This window comes from Equus caballus, chromosome 1 (genome assembly GCF_041296265.1).
Source record: "Equus caballus isolate H_3958 breed thoroughbred chromosome 1, TB-T2T, whole genome shotgun sequence".
NCBI classification, from domain to species: domain Eukaryota; kingdom Metazoa; phylum Chordata; class Mammalia; order Perissodactyla; family Equidae; genus Equus; species Equus caballus.
This window is the reverse complement of record NC_091684.1, coordinates 141,634,432-141,655,511: the sequence shown is the minus strand read 5'-3', so window position 1 is coordinate 141,655,511 and position 21,080 is coordinate 141,634,432. Positions and strand designations below refer to the sequence as shown.

Below are 21,080 nucleotides of genomic sequence, written 5' to 3'. Positions count from 1 at the left end.
TACTTTCATGTATAACTTGATTTAATATATTTGCCTTGACTTCCCAAGACAGAGTTTTCTTTAGTTTTTTAAAGCAATTCTTATTGTAATTAATGTTTAAAAATGATGAGTGAATAAATGACTGAAACACTACTCTTTTTTTTAAGATTTTATTTTTCCTTCTTCTACCCGAAGCCATGTGGTACATAGTTGTATACTTTTAGTTGTGAGTCTTTCTGGTTGCGCCATGTGGGATGTTGTCTCAGCATGGCTTGATGAGCAGTGCTAGGTCTGTGCCCAGGATCCTAACCGGTGAAACCCTGGGCCGCTGAAGCAGAGAGCACGGACTTAACCATTCAGCCACAGGGCTGGCCCTAACATTACTCTTATATTTGCTAGCTATTCTACTTGGCTTTGTAGAAAATATAAAAGATCTTTGTAGATAATAAATAGGTCTTTGCATGTGATATTTTAACAATAATCTTTTTGGATATTTGTAAATAGAGAACTTCTAAAAACACTATGCTGTTGATATTTTATATTTAAACATTAGTTCTGACTAGGAATTTTGCTATCATATGTTTTTTGTGTGTTTGTAAACAAAAACAATCATTTTTATGATTTGAGTTTTCTGGTGTTTTTGTCTTGAAGAAATCCAGTCAAGATTGGTGTCACATCCGGGATAGGAATAGCTAAATTTAACTGATTTCGGTTTTGCAGACAATTTGGACAAAACACTAACTTAGGATTCTTTTATGCACATTAAAGATCTTTTAAATATGAACAGAACAGATATAATATTCTAGTGTGTCTAGCTATTTTAGAAGTTTGTTCTAGAATGGTGAAGTTTGATTCTGTAGAAGCATATCGTGTCCCTTCCTGGTCTTTGCCATTTTACACGTTACGCCCTGGCACTGCCAAAACGCAGAGAACAGCCAGGAATGCACAAGCGTATGTCACAGTTATGCATGTCGGGGCATCACACAAGTACTTGTGTTTGCCTATATTCTGCGATGACTCTTCATTATTTGGAGTGTCTGCTTTTCACACTCAAGCCAGGTGCAAAATAACGTTTTCTTTGATTATTCTTTATGAGAACATCTCCTGTTTTATTTGGGTAAATACAGTTTGCCTCATTGTGCCAAAAATTATTGTGAAGATACAGCTGCCCCCAGGTTCCTATACACTGTGCCTCAGCGCTATCCCTCTTTGTCAGCCCCTTCATTCAGAAGGGATGATTCATGATCTTTTAGGCTTTTTATATTTACCGTATGCTTCCCAATGACTATTTCTCCTAGCATCTTTACGACAGATTTTCTGTAAACATTAAGGAGAAGAAGGTAATCTTTGTCTAAGGTCGCAAACAAGTAAAGATAAGGAACAGTGTTAAAAGTGAAACCACTGTTGTATCTGTTGTTTATTGCTGAGGAAGATTAGCCCTGAGCTAAAATCTGTGCCAGTCTTCCTCTATTTTGTATGTGGGTCACCGGCACAGCATGGCTGATGAGTGGTGTAGGTCCACGCCCTACGTGGAATCCAAACCCACGAACCTGGGTCACCAAAGCACAGCATGCCAAGCTTAACCACTATGCCATAAAGCCAGTCCCTACTCTGTCTTCTTTTCTCTCTTGATTCTGGCCTGTCACAGAGATACTAGTTGGTTCTTCACAAATCCATTTTGTCACTAATTCACAAACACCTGTTTGACACTGCATCCAAATGTGAGGAGTGTTTCCTTTAACATGATGACCTAACAAGAGAAACCTAAGTTGGCCACAGAGGAACCCTGAAGCCCAGGTTGTATAATTGGGAAATAATTGAAAAGATAACTGAAGTTCGTAAATTTAACATACTAAACAATATTTATTAAGACTTTCAGATAAGTCACTAGAAGCTCGCTTTAGTCAGAATCAGAAAGATTTCCTAGTCTTAGACTAAGCACAGACTGTTTTCTGGTAAAGATCACAAATTGAAATAGAAACCCATAATTTACCTTTATAAAACAGAGTGTTCCACGATTTCATGTAGATCAAAAAATGTATTTCTAATGCAGGTAAAGGAAACATTAGAAAATAATGTATTTTGATATAAGAAAAGAGAATCAAGAGAATCATGATGTGGTTGGAAATATTCATTAATGTACATCAGGCAGGGATGTACATTAAATTAATGTCCATTAAAAAGGGATGGATATGTGTTTGACAAAAATGCAAATCAACATAACTACAAGGTACTGGTTTTCATGATCCATTTTAGAAAAATGATGATATTAGATTATTTTGGTGAGAGAATAGAACTTTCTTTATATGTGATAGAATTTCAGCTATGACCTAAAATACTAATCTTACCTTTGAGTTATGGGGGAAAAAAAAAAAAGATATCGTATTGAAAAAGTTTAAAGCACCTCTTTAGATATATAAAGGAACTACCAACTCTGAATACTTTTGACTGTGAATTTTAACATTTTTATTCATTTCAGTCTTAGAAGAAATACTTGAACATATATTATTTGGCTGCTAAATCATTTAGAAAAAGTTATAGTGAAATGCTAAAGTGATTTATGATTTAAGTTCCATTGATTAGGCAGATGGTTTTCATAATTTATAATTTTCAAGAGAAATTTCAGGAAAAGGGGGAAAATATATATTGAGGGAAACTCTGGGCAAAAGAAATTTTGTTTATGGAACCATTGCTTGGATAAGTGGTGGAAGACCAGGCCAGGAAAACTTGCAATTTAGAGGGTACATTAAAGAGAGCCTTCCATGGTGGTGAAACGTAGGCAGAAGTCTTCTCTATCCATAGTTTTATGAAAGTACTTTATATATCATTGCTTGATGGATTTTATCTACATAAATCTCTGTGAGCTTCCAACTGTACCAGCTTCATTTTCTGTCAGCCTTCATTACTGTTCACCTGTCATTGATCTGTATTAGTATAGTAATTCCGTATAATTTCCTGTCCGAATATAATGTAAGAAGTAACCTAAGAGTATGTTGCTATATATATTCAAGTTTTAGGCGAGAGCATAATTGTATATAAATCAATGCATTTAAAAAATATTTATTTTAAAACTGTCCTTTGAAGCAGAGATCAGGAGGCAAGTATGGTCTGTTAGCCATCTTTAACTTTTTAAAGTTTTTCTTCCTTTCAGCCAATGTTTAAAAATTAGTATCTTTCAATCTAAAGAATTAGCTTTAAATTCCTTATTTCTTATAGTGATAGTGGTGGTTTAGATCTAGTTTTCTGGTGAGAGTAAGATGTGAAGTTCTACCGTCTGAGCGTCTTCTAGAGAGGCATGTGGGCGAGTGGGGAGACGCAGTCGGTCCAGGAGACAGGGCTTGCTAGCCCCATCTCTGTGACTCTTGCAGGACTTTAGGCTAGTCACTACCCCTCCCTCCTCATTTTTTGGCCCCTCAATTTCCTCATTTCTGAAGTGAGGTCAGTTGAGGTCACTACAAGTCCAATTAGCCCTAACATTCTGTGTTTTCAAACTTGTTTTTAAGTAATAGAATTTTTCCTTGAAGGGAAATTTTCTGTGTAAAACATGGAGCAAGTGGGAATCAAGGGTCAGGGAGGCTCACCGTGCTCTGAGTGCAGGGCTGCAGCTCTGCCCAGCGCTCTGCCCTCCTGCGAGACTGGCTGGGCAGGCGGAGCCTCGCCTGTGACACACTGTTTCTGTTTGCTTCAAGGGGTTATCAGCAGCAGGATGCCCACGAATTCATGCGCTACCTTTTGGACCACCTGCACTTGGAGCTCCAGGGCGGTTTCAACGGTGTTTCCCGCTCAGCAATTCTGCAGGAGAATTCTACTCTGTCTCCAAGTAACAAATGTTGCATGTAAGATTTAGTTTCCTTTTGTTTTTTAAGAGGACCTCAGACATTTCTTTTGGTATTATTGTTTATTAGCTTTATAATGGAAGGTAGTGAGTTTTCCTGGACCTTTGCTGAAACTTTTGTGCACTTGAATTTTGTGACCAAGTGGACAAGCATGTGCCTTCTGCTTCCAGACCACAAGCATCTTGTATTCATATCTTGGTGTAGTTCTGATTGTTTTTGGTATAGATTATTTTAAAACTTGAAAAAAAAATAGAAAATATTTGTACAATGTAGCACTGAAAAATTTTCCTTTAAATGTTTTGAATAATGGATGGGAGACTTAATTTTCATATGCCCGAATAATTATATTTGTTCACTAAAAACAAAGGCTTAAAATATTTTGAATGTGAGTTTTCCTAAAGCCTTATTTTGGACTTGAATTTTCCTAACGTATATCTGTTCTTTAATGAAATTGAGGCATTTGTAAGTTCTCAGAATTTTTTCTTGGCTCTCAACATCAACACAGCAAACCTTTTGGATTGTGTTCCCAGATACTAATACCCCAAAATCTACATTGAGATTAGAATGTTGATTCTGCTTGAGGCAGGCATGATTCACTGTTATTGCAGCCTGGTTTTGGTTAATTGTAGTCTCTCTCTGTTCAAATTTCTTGAAAAGTTTTGTATTGACCTATGCAGGAAAGGGATTTACAAGACAAACTCTCCAAAGAAAGAAAGAAAAGAGTAAGTAATATATAGCAGTCATTGTAGTATTGCCTGGCAGTCCATAAATCTGGTTAGTGTAAGGTAAGGTCTTTTTAATGCCGGAGCAGCCTCACAGCTCATCTGGCCTCATCAGAGAAGGGCAAGCATCTGAACTGTCATGCTTCTCAAAATGTTTGGCCCTCCGGGTCCTAGCAGCTATGATTCCAATTAGAACCTAATGCAGAAAGGGAAGGACGCGGGCCTGGTAGAATTGTTCTTGCTGCTAGCACCAAATTAAAAATAGTATTACATGAAAAATTCTGTTTTGTATTTTATGATGGCATATACACACAAGGACATTGAACTGGGCTCTATCAAGGGTAGTCTGTGTGAAGTGAGGGGGTATATGTCTTTATTATTTTATTTGATGCCCAGGGCACCCTCGTGGAGTCACATTCTGTAATAGTAATAGGATGTTCTTTCAGTAACTAATGAGTTTTTCGTATTAATCTGCATCCTTTCATGATATTTTAAAGAATAGTAATTGCAAGTTCCATTAGTGAGTTAGGAACAGAAAAGAAAAAATTTATTATCAAATATCCAGAATTCAGGTTTATATTTCTTCTATTTCTTTTTCATTCATTGGAGGGGGCATTTTAGGATCTAAGGATCATATTTGCTAAAATTACAGAAAAAGTCTCCTGTGCACTATTTATGTTTACTTGTACAAACACATCCAACCCTGCTGAAGGTGGGGGTGGGGATGGTAGGAATCAATGGCAGATGTGTTCTCTTTAGTGCATGGAAAATCATTAGTGCCAATATAAAGGACCCTCGCAGCATGAGAGCCTCTCCAAGTAGCCAATATGTAAACAGTCTTGGTGTGCAGTTATGATAAATGGAACAGCAATTTTGAAATTATGTACGAGTCTTGTTTTAAGTCATTGTATACTTCAACTTAATGCCATTGCACATCAGATAGAAAAGATGTGAGCAGGATTCTTTTCTCAGAGGAAGAAATTGTAAAGGAAGAGCTACATCAAGTTTAAATGTACTGCTTTTTAATGAAGCAGTTTCCACTTTAATTAAGGCAGCATTGTATGCGAACGTCAGTGTGGGAGGATCAGTCCTGGTCCCTTTATTTTCAGTAGATTTTTTTGGGTATGTCCTTTGTTTATGACACAGATATTAAACCTAAAACCTGAAATGGCCATTATGTCCTACAGTTCCCAATGTATTTTCCCTTTTTGTTTAATTTATTAAACTGTGTATCTTATGAGAAACTTAAAAAAAAGCCGCAGTATATTTCTTTTGCCAGTAAAGGAAGGAAAGCCTTTCCTAGAAAAGGAGGTACACTTTTAAAATAATAGAATTGCCCAGGTAGGTTTTGTCTATCTCATCATTGCAAGAGATTTAATTTGGAGCAGCTCAGAAAGAATGGTCCAGTATATTAGGGGTATCATTGACTGCAGGTGACAGAAATCACCTCAAATTGCTATTAGCAAAAAAGAGCATTTACTGGCTCAAGTAACTGCATAAGTGCACAAAGGTCAATATATAATCAATATATAAGTGTTTGTTGTAGTGCTATTAATGATAGCAAACAAGTGAAACGACCTCAACATACATTAATGTTATATTGGTTAATTAAGAGAGGAGTGTAGTGTTAAGAGCTCAGGCCAGACCAGCTGTGTGACCTTGGGCCAAGTTACTTACCTTTGGACCTCAGTTTCCTGGTCTGTGAAATGGGCATAACTATGTCTACTTCACAGAGTTGTGAGGATTAATTGATTAATAAATGGAAGTACTTAGACTGGAGTCTGGCCTCTAGTAAGTGCTTGCTAATCGTGCTTTCACTGGTGCGCTTTCTTGGTGGTTCTTGCATCCATTCTGTGGCACACCATGCAGCTGTCAAAAAGAGTGAAGTGCGTGTTCAAGATGTATACTTAGGGAATAAAAAGAGAAAAAGGAGGGATGATCCTAATTATTATGCTAATAAAATAGCCTTAAAACACTTGAAGGGCTTTCTTTTTGGTAAGTGCTTGTCTAAAAGCACTGTCATATTCTTCACACCAGGCCTCTGAGGTAGATGTCTTATTCCTGCTGTACATTTGATGAAGCTGAAACACAGAGAGGTTAAGTAACATTAAGATAATTGGTTTTTTATTGTTCTGAAAGTGGTGTATTCTTGATCTCCACAGGGAAATTGTTTACAGTATTGTTTTAAGTGAGCGTTTAAAAGGCTGGTTGATAGTAACATTCAGCACTTGAATTGTTAAGTCATATCTCCATCAGTAATTACTGAATGTGTATTAAATTTCTTTACCTCATTTTCCCCAAATCTGACAGATGACCACCTAAAAAATCTCAAACTGTCTCCAGTTGAGGTTGTCGTTCAAAGTAAAGTAATTGAGAGAACTCCCTGGACTATGAGGTCTTGCAAAGACTCAAATATATGGCAGGTCCCTCTTTTCTAAGGGATCTATTTGTGGGGGAAGGGGTCCTCCTGCCCTGAGGAGGCACGTACGTGAAGCGTTTGTTAGTAATGGCAAACGTCCAGTGTTAGTTACTTTTGAATGGGATTGGAAGAGGGGCTGGGAGGCTAGTCAGTGGCTTCAACCTTTTAGTTAGTCTGTATCTATATAGCTTTGAAGTTTTCGTATTTCATAATTTAAGTAAATATAAATGATGTACATATTCCCCAAAGGGAGTCGCCTATAGGAGCTTTCACACATTTATTTTAGTTTTTTACTGAGATATTTTCCTTTGTGGTGATTTTCTTTAGAAATGGAGCATCTACGGTTGTCACGGCTATATTCGGAGGCATTCTCCAAAATGAGGTTAATTGCCTCATATGTGGGACAGAATCTAGAAAGTTTGATCCATTCCTAGGTAAGATGTATTTGGCATGTGGAGATATAATATTCTATTAAAATAATAATTTTAATGTTTCCTTTGAAAATGAAGACAGTAAAGAGATACATCTCTAAAAATACATCGATTTTTGAAATTAGTTTTTGAGTGTGGTTGTATGCCTTTAACAGCTCTCTGTTTTTGTATTTCCTTTTAAGACCTTTCATTAGATATTCCAAGTCAGTTCAGAAATAAGCGCTCTAAGAATCAAGAAAATGGACCAGTTTGTTCATTACGAGGTAAAGATACTTTAATGTTCTAGAATTCTTTTTTCCCCGGAAATAGCTGAATAGATTTATAAGTTCCATCTGTATGTGCTATGTTGTTAATTGCTTTAATGAATTTGTGTTATAACTTAAAAGTCAAACCTGAATGCCTGCCAAAGACATTAGGTCAAGCATAAAATATTTTTCACCTTTCTCTTCTTTATTAATAGTGGTTTTAAAATTGAGAAGCTGTAACTAATAGTTTGAGAAATCTATTGATGATACAACTATTGGTTAAGCCTGAGGCCCTGCTTTTAATTTCAAGACTATTAAGATTCACATTTACTTTGGGAGATTTTGAGCACCTTTTTTCCTTAATGAGTATTCACTACTTTACTCAAGGCAAAAGACCTATCTTTGACCAACCACTAAAATGACTAATTGTTCTTGTTAGTCATAAAAAGAAACTAGGATAGAAAAATGGAGAAGGACCTACTGTGTGTTCTATCATTAAGTAACTCTACACTGAAGGCAAGTAACATAATTTCGACCCTGAATTGTATATTCACTAAAAGTAATTCTTTTCTCTTCTTCAGCTATTTTAGGGAGCACTGTCATAATGATTAATATATATACACATACACTCTTTTCCTACGAAACAAAAGATTCTATTGGTCTAAAACTGCACTGTCCAGTAAGGCAGTCATGAGTCACACGTGGCTGGTAAAATTTAATTAAAATCAGTTGCTCAACCATATTTTGTGTTTAACAACCACGTGACGAGTGGCTGCTGTATTGGACAGTACAGATGCAGAACGTTTCCATTATTGCAGAAAGTTGTATTGGACAGCAGTGCCCCAGAGTCAAATCATCCTGATAAAAATGTACCTTTCTGTTGGAGGAAGGACAGGCTTCTCCGTGTCACAGGTGCGTTGTGCAGCATCTGGCTTATTAAAAGAGGAGGAGCAGCAGTTTTGCCTGTGGCTCTGGTACTCAGGTAGTTTCTCGAAATCTCTCGGGATGACTGTCAAAGATACTGGGAGCAGAGCAACTGTGTCTATGAAAACATTCGGCAGATGCTGTCCGTTTGTTCCCCGCCTACGGAACGGTGTTGATCGTCTCTTCTGAACGGGAATTCAGAAGGAATTTAGGGAAACCCCATCCACTCCAATTCCCCCTAAAATATATGGCTGCAATGTTTCTCCAAAACTTTTTTTAGCCTATTTGAGATTAAGAAAATGTCACAATATATTTGATATCAAATTAACTTATGAAACAAACATTATTTGGTCATTTAGAGAGGAAATCAGTAAGAATTAAATTATTAAAGGAATTAGAAAGCCTCAGACTATAAGATCTAAATTGGATTATGACTTCATTTTATAATTTCTTTAAGAACTGTAATAATATTGATATATTAGTAAAAAAAATACTGTTTCTTGATAGCTGTAAGTGGCTGTATATTTGAACAATATTTCCTAATGTAAACAAAACCCAGTAAGTCAAGATGATCTTTGGTTGGAAGACCCAGAGACACTGGTTTGTTCAGGTTTCTTCCCTTCTGTGCAGTGTCCCCCCCATCCCCAGTTGGTCATGTACATGGTTCTTATTTGCCTTCTGTAGCATTTCACTTATTACCTATCCCAGACGCTTTAATAGTCACTTTCCTTTCTTGAGACCATCTGGGAGGAGAGTGTATGGCACAGCTTAGGTGGTTGAAGGCGTTTGCATCTCATCCCAAGTAGTATTTTTCTTGGCACAGACTCATTGAAATCTGATGTGCTTGGTATTAGCGTCAGGGGTTCCAGACCATCCTGAAGTGTTTAGGGTTTGGCCGGAAACATGTTTCCTGTATTCTCAGCTGGCTTTTCTTTGAATTCTCAGACATGATTTTTGTTTTGTTCAAGAACTTACTGTTGGCTTGAAAAAGTAGATGATAAGGTCCTCGTTCTCTTTTTGTTTACCATGTATCAATGAAGGGCACTACCTTTCTTGGACATCCAGCATGTGGTGAATTTTAGTTGATTGACACACATTTTTTTATTAAATGGCGATGAAGATGTGTGATTACCTGATGTCTTGCTTTTACATGCTTTATAAGTCTACTTGGCAAGAATTATTTGTATGCTTTTGGGATCTGTAATTGTTAAGCTTAGTTTTCATTTAAAAAAGAAAGGTGATGGTAATAAAGACCCCTGGAATTTGAAATTATTTAACTAAAAGTCTGTGTATGAGAGGCTAAAGCAAGCCCAGTTCTAAAACCTGACAAAGACACTCTCGATAAGGAAAGAAAATGTAGCTTAATCTTACCAATATTACAGATCAAAGACTCCTAAATAAAATATTAGCAAATAGAATCCAGTACTGTACTAAAACAGTAATGCACAGTGATCAAGTGGGATTTATTCCAGTAATGCAAGACTGATTTAATATTAGAAAATATAATTCATTGGGAGAAAACAAATCAAAATGCGCAAATAGGTTTTGATAAAATTCTAAATCCATTACTGACTGATTAAAAGAAGAAGAAAAAGACCTCTTATTAATTCTTCCTAAGCTAGGATTAGAAATGTTCCCAACTTGATGAGGATTATCCATCAAGAGCTATTAGTGACCATCACAATTAACAGTAAAACACTAACGATTTACCACGAGATGGGAATCAGCCAGGAGAGCTGCCACTGAGGGACAAGGCAATACACAGGGAAGAGAAAGAAGAGTAAATAATGCAGAGAAGAGACCAAATTATCAACATGTGCAGATGAACTGAGTTTACATGTCTAGAACATGTCAAGAGAATCGGTTGGAAATTATGAGAGAATGTTTAACGATAGCCATCCCTGGAGAACAGGACTGGGCAGGACACCTGCTTTTCTAAAGCCCTCAATTAAAAAAAAAGAAATACAGGTATTACTTTGATAAATTACTTTGATAAATAGGTTCTAAACGTGGAGCTAAAAACTTTAGTAAGGTGGCCAAATAGAAAATAAATAGCAAAAAAAGATTGCTTTCCTGTACATAGCAAAAGATCCTATTCATAGTAGCAATAAAATCTCAAGAATAAATTTAATGGGAAATATGTAAGACCTAGATGAATAAAATTATAAAACTTTATAAAAGGACAGATAAAAGCCTGAATAAACAGAGCCACATCATATTCTTTGATGGGAAAACTCAATATGGTAGAGATGTCCGTTTTCCCCCAAATTACTCCCTAGATTTATTCAAAAGCAGAAATTCTTAAGAGGAGTTGAAAAAGTTTTTAAAATGAAGATAAGGGAGTGATGAGGTAGGAAATGTCCTAGAAGTACTAATTTAGCAGGTGCTGATACAAAAATGTGTACGTGGGAATTTATTATATGGCAAAGAAAAAATTTCAAGTCAGTGGAGAAAATTAGAAATTAGTCAATAAATGTTATTGTAAATGAAAATTTGGGAAAATATTAGTTTCATTCCTAACTCATATCTTTTCCCAAATTAATTTGAGCTTTCAAGATTTAATGTGAAAAATAAAACCACAGGACACTATATAAAAGCATCTTTTTGATCTCGTTATAGGGGAGATCTTTCTAAGTATATAACATCTGAAAAAATATTAAGTCTCACTTATATTCAAGAAAGTATAAGTAAAGCAAAATTGGTCAAAATGATAAAGATAAATAATATCCATTGTTAGTGAAAGTTTTGGAAAGTGGGTACTCTCACATGTTGTTAGGAGTATAAATTGCCACAGCTTTTGGAGGGTAGTGATCACCATTTTTAATGGGCATTTCCTTAGACATAGTAATTCCACTTGCAAATGTGGGCAATAACACATGTAAAAGATGTTCATTGAAGCATTCTTTGTTATTGCAAAAAATAAAAACTGTATGTCCACAAATAGGGCGTTGGTTTAATAAATCGTACTATGTAGCAGTAAAGAAAAAGTTGATCAATTGCCAGGCCACAGAAAGATAGCTACAAAATATTGTAGAGTAAAACACTATCCATGGAAGTGTGTATATAGAATGTCCATTTGTGTAAGAGAAAAAACATTCATGTGTGCATTAAAATTCTTGAGCAACATACTCCATCTGTTCACAGTGACTGTCTTAGAGGAGTGGGATTCAGGGAGAAATGGAACTGCGACTTATTTTTTCATGCTCTTTTATATTGTTTGAATTTTTTAAACCTATTGTGTCAACCTTTATAAGTATATATTTAGGGGGAATAAAACAAAATGTGCATTAATTTGCATACTTCCCAATTACTGCTTTGTTAAATTAAATTTATAAAGTGCATAAAGGTGATCTAATAACAAACCAGTTGTATTCCCTGCTCTCAAGAGGGATGCTATTTAACAGTTTATATAAATGTGGAAGACTGACGCTTGTGAAATATATGCCCTGAAAACTTTGAAAATCTTAGGAGTTTCAAAAAACCACCATGGGATATTTTTTTTTCTCATGAAATGCAATAAAGTACAAATGAAAAATTTAAGCAGCTTCCACAGATCCTTAATGAGAGCTGTGAAGGTAGGTAGAGAACAACAGAGCTGTGCTGGGAAGTGACTGCTCGTAGCTTGTCGACTGTTCACTGGCCGCGTGACTCACCTCCACGTATGAGCGCTGAGGTGAGATTCCTCCTCACGCTGCTGCAAAATGTTAAACTGCAGAACGTTTCAGGGTCATTCAGACTCTTCACATGATTAAAATGGCAGTTGTCAAGTCTGTGAATGTTAAGGATATGCTGGATGTAGGCAGTCTTCCTCTTAAAGAAATATGTTTGTGTTATATGTTTCATAATGGTTTTCCTTATTACCATGAAGGAAAATTCTTTGTATGTTCATTGTAGAATTTAGGGAAAATTCAAAAGAGCGTAAAGAGGAAAGTACGCATCCCTTATGAGCCTACTGTCCAGAAATACTGTGGTTAAGGGTATTTTTATTTAAAAACTGACTTAAAAGTTGTTATTCTAAAAGGGCAGCAGTTGGAACTTTAGAATTATCGTGGGTTATTTTTTATTTTAACCCAGAGAAACCATTACAAATAGGCACTAGGTTTTCAGGAGAGCTAAAGCAGCTTTTTAAAACCCATATGGAGGTGACTGGTGGTGAGGGTATTCCTCCACTAATCCAGCCAGGGTTCATAATGCTGCTGTTTTCTTCAGACACCCTGGAGGCTGCCCCCGGGCACCGGCCTTCTGACCTGCTGCAGCTGTGACAGAGAGGCTGCCTCATTGTCTGCAGGACGGCAGCGGGGGTGGGGCTCCTGGGCCTGCTGCAGCAGCAGAGAGAGCTGTGGGAGCACAAAGGGGCCCCTAGAGGCAGTTGGGGCCACCATTTTTTTAACTGGGTGTTTGAAAAACCAGGCTAAGCTTGTATTGCTTGTTTATGACTCATCTAGTGGGGCTTTCATGTCTTCTGTTCCATTTTGGTTTATCACTTGGCCTCACAGGAGAAGGAGGGAGCTCTGCACTATCTTGTGCATAAATTGGCTGTGGGACCAGTTGGTGGTCACTGTGTAAGTTTAAGCCTCTCAAAAATGCAGGGAGGCAGAAAATGTTGGAAAGCAAGGAGATGCTAGGGGTAGGTGAAAAGAACATCATTTGTGTTGGGAAGAAGATGAGGACTGGAAGGCTGTTGAAGAGAGGGGCTTTGTTTTCAGAAAAAGAGCAGGGTGATGCAGCAGGTGCTGTGGAAAGCGCGTGGGGCCTCCTCCTAGAGAGAGGGCTGCCAGCGTGGCTGCAGAGGCGCCCACCAGTGTCGTGGCAAGGAGAAGAAACTGGAGAGCCATTCAGTGTTTCTGTGCATTTACATTTTGGTCTCAAAACTGCAACGAGTTGCTCTGAAATGTTATCTGATATATTCTTTCTTTGATAATCTCAACACTTTTAAAGGTATCAAATTCCTGAAATTAGATTCTAAATAATTACCAAAAGGAACTTACAATACCACCTACTAACTCGTTAGTTAAGCCCTCTGAATGACTGCGTGTTTCCATACTCAGAGGGGAGGCCCTTTCAGAACGGGGTCCACTGCAGGTTAAACAGGAAAAAAGGGCTTTCCCGCTGTCGAATCCTTTCTGCGTCTCCGTGTTGTGTGGCTGGGGAAACACGAGCAGCAGTGTCTTGCTGGTGAATCTTACAACCACCTGGTTAAAGGGATGGAGAGGCTGAGTGACAGAGCTTCTCAGTCATCATTTTTACCTGGCCTTTTTTCAAGCAGATAATGATTTTTATTTATAGTCATGTGCTGCATAATGACATTTCAGTCAACGACAGACTGCATATACGATGGTGGTCCCATAAGATTAGTACTATATAGCCTAGGTGTGTGGCAGGCTGTACCATCTAGGTTTGTGTAAGTGCGCTCTGTGATGTTCGCACAATGATGAAATTGCCTAATGATGCATTTCTCAGAATGTATCCCCATTATTAAGCAACGCATAACTGTATTAAAACAATTTTTTATGCTAGTAAAAATATAAACGAATTTACCATGTTAATTTAAGTGTACAATTCTATTTCCAGAACTTTTTTTTTATCACCCAAACAGAAACTCTATACCAATTGAACAATAACTTCCATTCCTCCTCTCCCTCACCCTGGTAACCTCTGTTCTAATTTGCTTATTCTTGGTACTTCATATACGTGAAATACATACTCTTTTGTAACTATCTTATTTCACACAGCACAATGTTTTCAAGGTTCATCCATCTTGTGGCATGTGTCAGAACTGCTTTCCTTTTTAAGGCTGACTAATATTCTATTATAAATATATACCACATCTGGTTACCCATTAATCTGTTGATGGACACTTGGGTTGCTTCCGCCTTTTGCCTGTTGTGCATAATGCTGCTATGAACGGAAGTGTACAAATATCTGTTGGAGTATCTGCTTTCACTTCTTTTGGGCGCATACCTGGCAGTGGTTGCTAGATCATAAAGGAATTCCTTTTGAGGAACTGCCAGACTGTTCTCCACAGCAGCTGCACCATTTTACATTCCCACCAGCAGTGCAACAGGGGTCTAATCTCTCCACATTCAAGCTCACACTTCTTGTTTTCCTTGTTTTTCTTTTTTAATAATAACCATCATAACGAATGTGAAGTGGTATCTCATTGTGGTTTGATTTGCATTTTCCTAATTATTAATGCTGTTGAGCATCTTTTCATGTGCTTATTGGCCATTTGTGTATCTTCTCTGGAAAAATGTCTACTCAAGTCCTTTGCCCATTTTTGAAGCAGCTGGTTTACTTTTGTTCTTGTTGAGTTGTGGGAATTCTTTAAATATCCTATTAATCCCTTATCAGAGACATGATTTGCAGATATTTTTCTCTCATTCTGTGGTTTGTGTATCAAAGGACACTCACAAGAGAGTGAAAATACAAAGTTTTGGGTTTTTTTAAATTTTTATTGAGTTGATAGGTTACAATCTTGTGAAATTTCAGTTGTACATTATTGTTTGTCAGTCGTGTTGTAGGTGCACCCCTGCACCCTTTGTGCCCACCTCCCACCCCACCTTTCCCCTGGTGATACACAAAGTTTTTAATTTTGACAAAGTCCAATTTATCTAATTTTCCTTTTGTTGCCTGTGCTTTTGGTGTCAAATCAAAGAAATCATTGCCAAGTACGTCATGAAGCTTTTCCCCTGTGTGAGTCTTATCTTTAGGTGTTTGATCCATTTTGAGTTAATTTTTATATATGGTATTAGGTAAGGATCCAGCTTCATTCTTTTGCATGCAGATATCCAGTTTTCCCAGCACCATTTGTTGAAAAGACTGTCCTTTCTCCATTGAATGGTCCTGTTGCTCTTGTCAAAAATCACTTGACCAGGGGCTGGCCCCATGGCTGAATGGTTAAGTTCGTGTGCTCTGCTTCAGCAGCCCAGGGTTTTGCCAGTTTGGATCCTGGGCACGGACATGGTACCGTTCATCAGGCCAACGAGTTCCACACAGCACAACCAGAAGGACCTACAGCTAGAATATACAACTATGTACTGGGGAGTTTGGGGAAAAGAAGAGAAAAAAAAAAAGATTGGCAACAGATGTTAGCTTGGCTACCAATCTTTAAAAAAAAAAAATCAGTTGACCATATATTCAAGGGTTTATTTCTGGGCTCTCTATTCTATTCCACTGACCTGTATGTCTGTGTTTATGCTAGTACCACACTGTTTTGATTACTGTAGCTTTGTAGTAAGTTTTGAAATCAGAAAAGTGTGAGTCCTGCAACTTTGTTCTTTTTCTGGATTGTTTTGGCTATGCAGGATTCTTTGAGATTCCGTATGAATTTTAGAATGAACTTTTCTATTTCTGCCCAAAATGCCATTTGGATTTTGATAGGGATTGCAATGAAGCTGTGGATCGCTCTGGGTAGTATTGTCATGTTAACAATACTAAGTCTCCTAATCCATGTACATGGGTCTTTCCATTTACTTAAGTTTTCTTTCAGCAATGTTTTATAGTGTTCAGTGTACAAGTCTTTTGTCTCCTTGGTTAAATGTATTACTAAGTATTTTATTCTTTTTGATCTTATCATAAATGGAATTGTCCCATTTCCGTTTTGGATTGTTCATTGTTAGTGTACAGAAACACAGCTGAGTTTTGTATGTTGATTTTGTATATTGCAACTTTGTCAAATTTGTTTATTAGTTCTAGCATTTTTTTTAATCTTTTGGGTTTTCTGCCTGTAAGATCATGTCATCTGCAAACAGAGAGAATTTTACTTTTTCCTTTTCAATTTAGATGCCTTTTCTTTTTCCTGCCTAATTGCTCTGGCTAACACTTCCAATGCTGTGTTGAGTAGAAGTGGTGAAAGCAGGATCCTTGTCTTGTTTCTGATCTCAGGGAAAAAGCTTTCAACCTTTCACCATTGAGTATGATGTTTGCTGTGGGCTTTTTTATCATGTTGAAGAAATTGCCGCCTTTTCCTAGTTTGTGTTTAACATGCTGATTTTTAAAAGTGGAATAGTCTGTTTTTCTTTTCTAAATCTAATCTCCCACCCTCAAGGCTACACCTTTTTATATGATGCAACAAATACTTGCTGATGAAAGCTCCCATGATTTCAATTTCAGAGCTTACAGGCACCATAGCGATCAGTCTAAAGGGATTCATAGTACCAGCCAGTCAGTGGTGTAGTCAGTGCTTTTATAGCTAGAGATGTGGAATTTGGGAGGCCCCTGAGGACGCCACTGTAACTTGCAGGTTTGGGTTTAGTGTTTGAGATTTCCTTCAAGAAATATAAGTTGAAAAAGTATAGCCTTTCCTAGGAACCATCCTTGACATAAAATAACAAGTTGGCAATGTTGTATTCAGGAGATCCAGGACAAAGCTGAAGAGAGATGGGTCACGTTCACTGGAGGCTGGGAAAGACAAAAAAAAGAACTGAGAATTGAGTTGTGGGTAACAAGGGTGGGATGTACATTCCAGGTATTGGGATCAGGGAACAAAGGCATATTCAAGAGTGCATGGGGGGTTCTTGTTCAAGATGGCGACATAGGGAGATCCCGAGCTCACTTCCTCCCACAGACACACCGAATCTGTAGCTACATATGGAACAGTTTCTCTGAAGGAAACCTGAAACTAGCTGAGTGACTCCTGCACATTGGGTGAGCAAGAAGGAAACCATGCTGAAGCAGAGAGGAGGGGCTGAGATGCAGTCTTGCCATAAATCCACTCCTGGCACAGCAACCCACAATCAGGAGGGAATTCAAAACCTGGAGCTTCTCCCTGAGGAGTGAAGGGTTCACACTCCACTTTGGGCACCCGAGTAAGCTTCTGGCTTTGGAAACCAGTGGGGCTTGCGTCCACGAGACCCACGAGGCTGCAGCAAACTGAGAACCGGCTCTTACAGGGCTCTCACAGGGACTCACTTGCCCCTAGGGCCCAGCGCAGAAGCAGCGATGGAAAAGCACCCAGACTTTCTGTGAAAGAGGCTCATCTGCTAACCTGAAAGCGCCTGCATGAGGGGCAGGGACCTGCTGGGATACCCCCAGACAGAGGCTAGGGGGCGACATCTTTGTATTCTCCCTCTGCCGCGCTCCGGAGTGCAGGTGTCTCCCAGCGGGAGCTTTCACACGTGTCTGGAGGCCAGGGTCTCGTGTTCCTGGGCCCCATGGAACAGTGACCACTGGAGAGACAGTTCTTGGCAGGCTACCACCCCAGGGCACTGCACAGATAGCAGACTGAAACTCTCCCATCTTCCTGAGAAAGAGGCCTCTCTGCTTGTCCAGGTGCTTTGGCCAGAGGAGCAGGCTTCTCATCTGGCACACTTCTAGGGGCTTGTGGAGTTGGCCTCAGGGGACAGAGGCAGGTGGATGCAGCCTTTGCTGTCTCCCTCTGCCTTGCTGCAGAGAATGCCAGTACCTCCCAGAAAGGAGCTTATACCCTTGTCTGGCACCCCAGTTTTTGTGGCTGCCAGCGGGTACTTTTACATCACCTGGCTCTGGTGGCCAGTGGGGCTTACGCTCATGGGTCCTACAGAACCATAACCAACAGAGAAAGAGTTCTTAAACAGCTGCCACCCTCAGGGCACAGCAAAAGGCAAGAGACCCAGGAGCCCAGTCTTTCTGTGAAAGTGACTATTAGCTTATGTCACAGCTGCAGCCTGAGGGGCCGGCTTCTAACTAATCACACATCTAAGGGCTGACTGCATGCCCTCTAGAGACCGCAGAGAGGGCGTGCACACACTGTCTTCCTGCTCTCCCTCTGCCACACCTCAAAGTGCCAGTATCTCTCAGATGGGAACTCCAAAACACATCTGGTACCCTGGTTTTTATGGCTGCTGCACAGGGGATGCCCCTGGTCACCTGACTCTGGTGACCAGTGGGGCTTGCATCCCTAGGTCCCTTGGGACTAACTCTTGGAGAGAGAGTTCTTGGCAGACTACCACCCCAGGGCACACACAGACTGCAGAGTGAAACACATCCCAAGTCTTTCTGTGCAACAGGTCTATTTGCTCCAGGCTTGTCCTAGAGCTTCGGCCTGAGGGGCAGGCTTCAGGTTTGGCACACATCCTAGGGGCCTGGGGAGATGCTCTCAGGGAATGTAGGCTGGGGAACGCCATCTTTGAACTCTCCTTCTGCCCCACTACAGCTTAGCGGTATCTCCCAGAAAGGAGCTTATGCACTTACCTGGAGCCCCAATTTTTTCGACTGCCACCCAGGGGACATGTCCAGATCACCTAGCTCTGATGGCCAGTGGGGCTTACACTTGCAGTCCCTCAGGACTGTATTTACTTGCATACTTTAAAAGCTGCTGCCTGAGGGTCTGGCTTCCAATCAGCCTGAATCTAGGTACTGACTGAGATTTTCCCCTTTGGGACACATCCTTGACTACTGGGAGCTATTAAAAATAGGCTGCTTGAACAACCAAAAGGTTTGAGAGCCAACCAAGAGCTAGGGCAGAGTTGAATGAAAAGGTTCGTCTCCTATACAAGTCCACTTCTTCAAGACTGGGAGAGGTGGCTGTTTCATCTAATGCATAGAAACCAACAGAGAATCAGGCAAAATGAAGAAACAAAGGAATATAGTCCAAAGGAAAGAAAAAGATAAAACCTTAATGAAATGAAGATAAGTAATTTACCTGATAAGGAGTTCAAAGTAATGATCATAAAGATGCCAATCTCAGGAGAAGAATGGATGAACACAGTGAGACTTTCAAAGATTTTCTTTCACAGAGCTGAAGAATACAATAACCGAACTGAAAAAATACATTAGAGGGGTTCAACAGCACTTAGATGAAGCAGAAGAAAGGATCAGTGAACTCAACGACAGGGCAGTGGAACTCACCCAATCAGAGCAGCAAGAAGAAAAAATAATGAAAAAAGTGAAGATAGCTTAAGGGACTTATGGGCCAACGTCAAGTGGACTAACATTCACATGATCCCAGAATGAGAAGAGAGGGAGAAAGAGGCAGAAAACGTATTTGAAGAAAAGGTAGCTGAAAACTTCCTTAACCTGGGGAAAGAAACAGACATCCAGATCCAGGAATCCCAGATAGTTCCAAATATGAGGAACCCAAAGAGACCTACACAAAGACACCTTATAATTAAAATGTCCAAAGTTAAAGACAAGGAGAGAATCTTAAAAGCAGCAAGAGAAAAAAACTTGTTACGTACAAAGGAATCTTCAGCAGAAACTTTGCAGGCCAGGAGGGAGTGGCATGATATATTCAAAGTGCTGAAAGAAAAAACTTCCAACTAAACTTCAATTCTGGATGATAACTTTGCCAGGTAAAGAATTTTCCAGAGGGGCTGGCCCCGTGGCCGAGTGGTTAAGTTCGCGCGCTCTGCTGCAGGCGGCCCAGTGTTTCGTCGGTTCGAATCCTGGGCGCGGACATGGCACTGCTCGTCAGACCACGCTGAGGCAGCATCCCACATGCCACAACTAGAGGAACCCACAACGAAGAATACACAACTATGTACCGGGGGGCTTTGGGGAGAAAAAGGAAAAAATAAAATCTTAAAAAAAAAAAAAAAAAAAAGAATTTTCCAGACAAGCAAAAGCTAAAGGAGTTCATCACTACTAAACTGGCCTTACGAGAAATGTTAAAAAGACTTCAAGCTGAAAAGAAAAGGTGCTAATTAATAACAAGAAAACATATGAAAGTATAAATTTCACTGGTTAAAGGTAAATATATAGTAAAAGCAGTGGATTAATCACTTATAAAGCTAGTATGAAGGATAAAAGACAAAAGTAGTAAAAATAACTTACTACAGTTAGTTACAGGATACACAAAACTGTGACATAAAATGAGGAGGATAAAAATGTAGAGCTTTAGATTGTGTTCAAACTTAAGTTATCAACTTAAAATAGACTAGTATAAGTTGTTATATGTAAGCCTCATGGCAACTACAAAGCAAAAACCTATAGTGATAGAGAAAAGATAATGAGAAAGGAATCTAAGCACACTACTAAAGAAAGTCATCAAAGCACAAAGGAAAAGAACAAGAGAAGAAGAAAGAAACAGAGAGGAACTAAAAAACAGCCAGCAAACAGTTAACAAAATGGTAATAAGTACATAACTGTCAATAATTACTTTAAGTGTAAATAGACTAAATTCTCCAACCCAAAGACATAGAGTGGCTGAATGGTAGAAAACAAGACCTATATGCTGCCTCCAAGAGACTCCCATCAGATGTAAGGACACACACAGACTGAAAGTGAAGGGATGGAAAAACATACTCCATGCAAATGGAAACCAAAAGAAAGCTGGGGTAGCTATGCTTATATCAGAAAAAACAGACTTTAAAACAAAGACTGGAATAATAGACAAGTGCATTACATAATGATAAAGGGGTCAATCCAACAAGAGGCATAACATTTGTAAATATTTATGCACGCAACATAGGAGCATCTAAATATATAAAGCAAATATTAAAGGGAGAAATAGCAATACAATAATAGTAGGGAACTTTAGGGGCTGGCCCCGTGGCCGAGTGGTTAAGTTCACACGCTCTGCTTCGGCGGCCCAGGGTTTTGCCGGT

At 38.9% G+C, this 21,080-nt stretch overlaps 1 protein-coding gene and 1 long non-coding RNA gene across 4 annotated transcripts in view; one reads left to right on the top strand and one right to left on the bottom strand.

The window, feature by feature from the left end:
- The window catches only part of USP3 (ubiquitin specific peptidase 3), a 90,925-nt gene that overhangs the window by 56,941 nt on the left and 12,904 nt on the right, over positions 1-21,080 (top strand). For all 3 annotated transcript variants that reach the window (XM_070272858.1, XM_023642222.2, NM_001099759.1), the window contains 3 exons: positions 3,669-3,815; positions 7,284-7,390; positions 7,570-7,650. In XM_070272858.1, the coding sequence (XP_070128959.1) occupies positions 3,669-3,815; positions 7,284-7,390; positions 7,570-7,650 (335 nt within the window). The remainder of the gene's footprint in view (positions 1-3,668; positions 3,816-7,283; positions 7,391-7,569; positions 7,651-21,080) is intronic.
- The window catches only part of LOC138917653 (uncharacterized), a 26,416-nt gene continuing 20,323 nt past the window's right edge, over positions 14,988-21,080 (bottom strand). Inside the window, exon 2 of the long non-coding RNA XR_011425959.1 lies at positions 14,988-16,956. This is a non-coding gene — a long non-coding RNA (uncharacterized lncRNA). The remainder of the gene's footprint in view (positions 16,957-21,080) is intronic.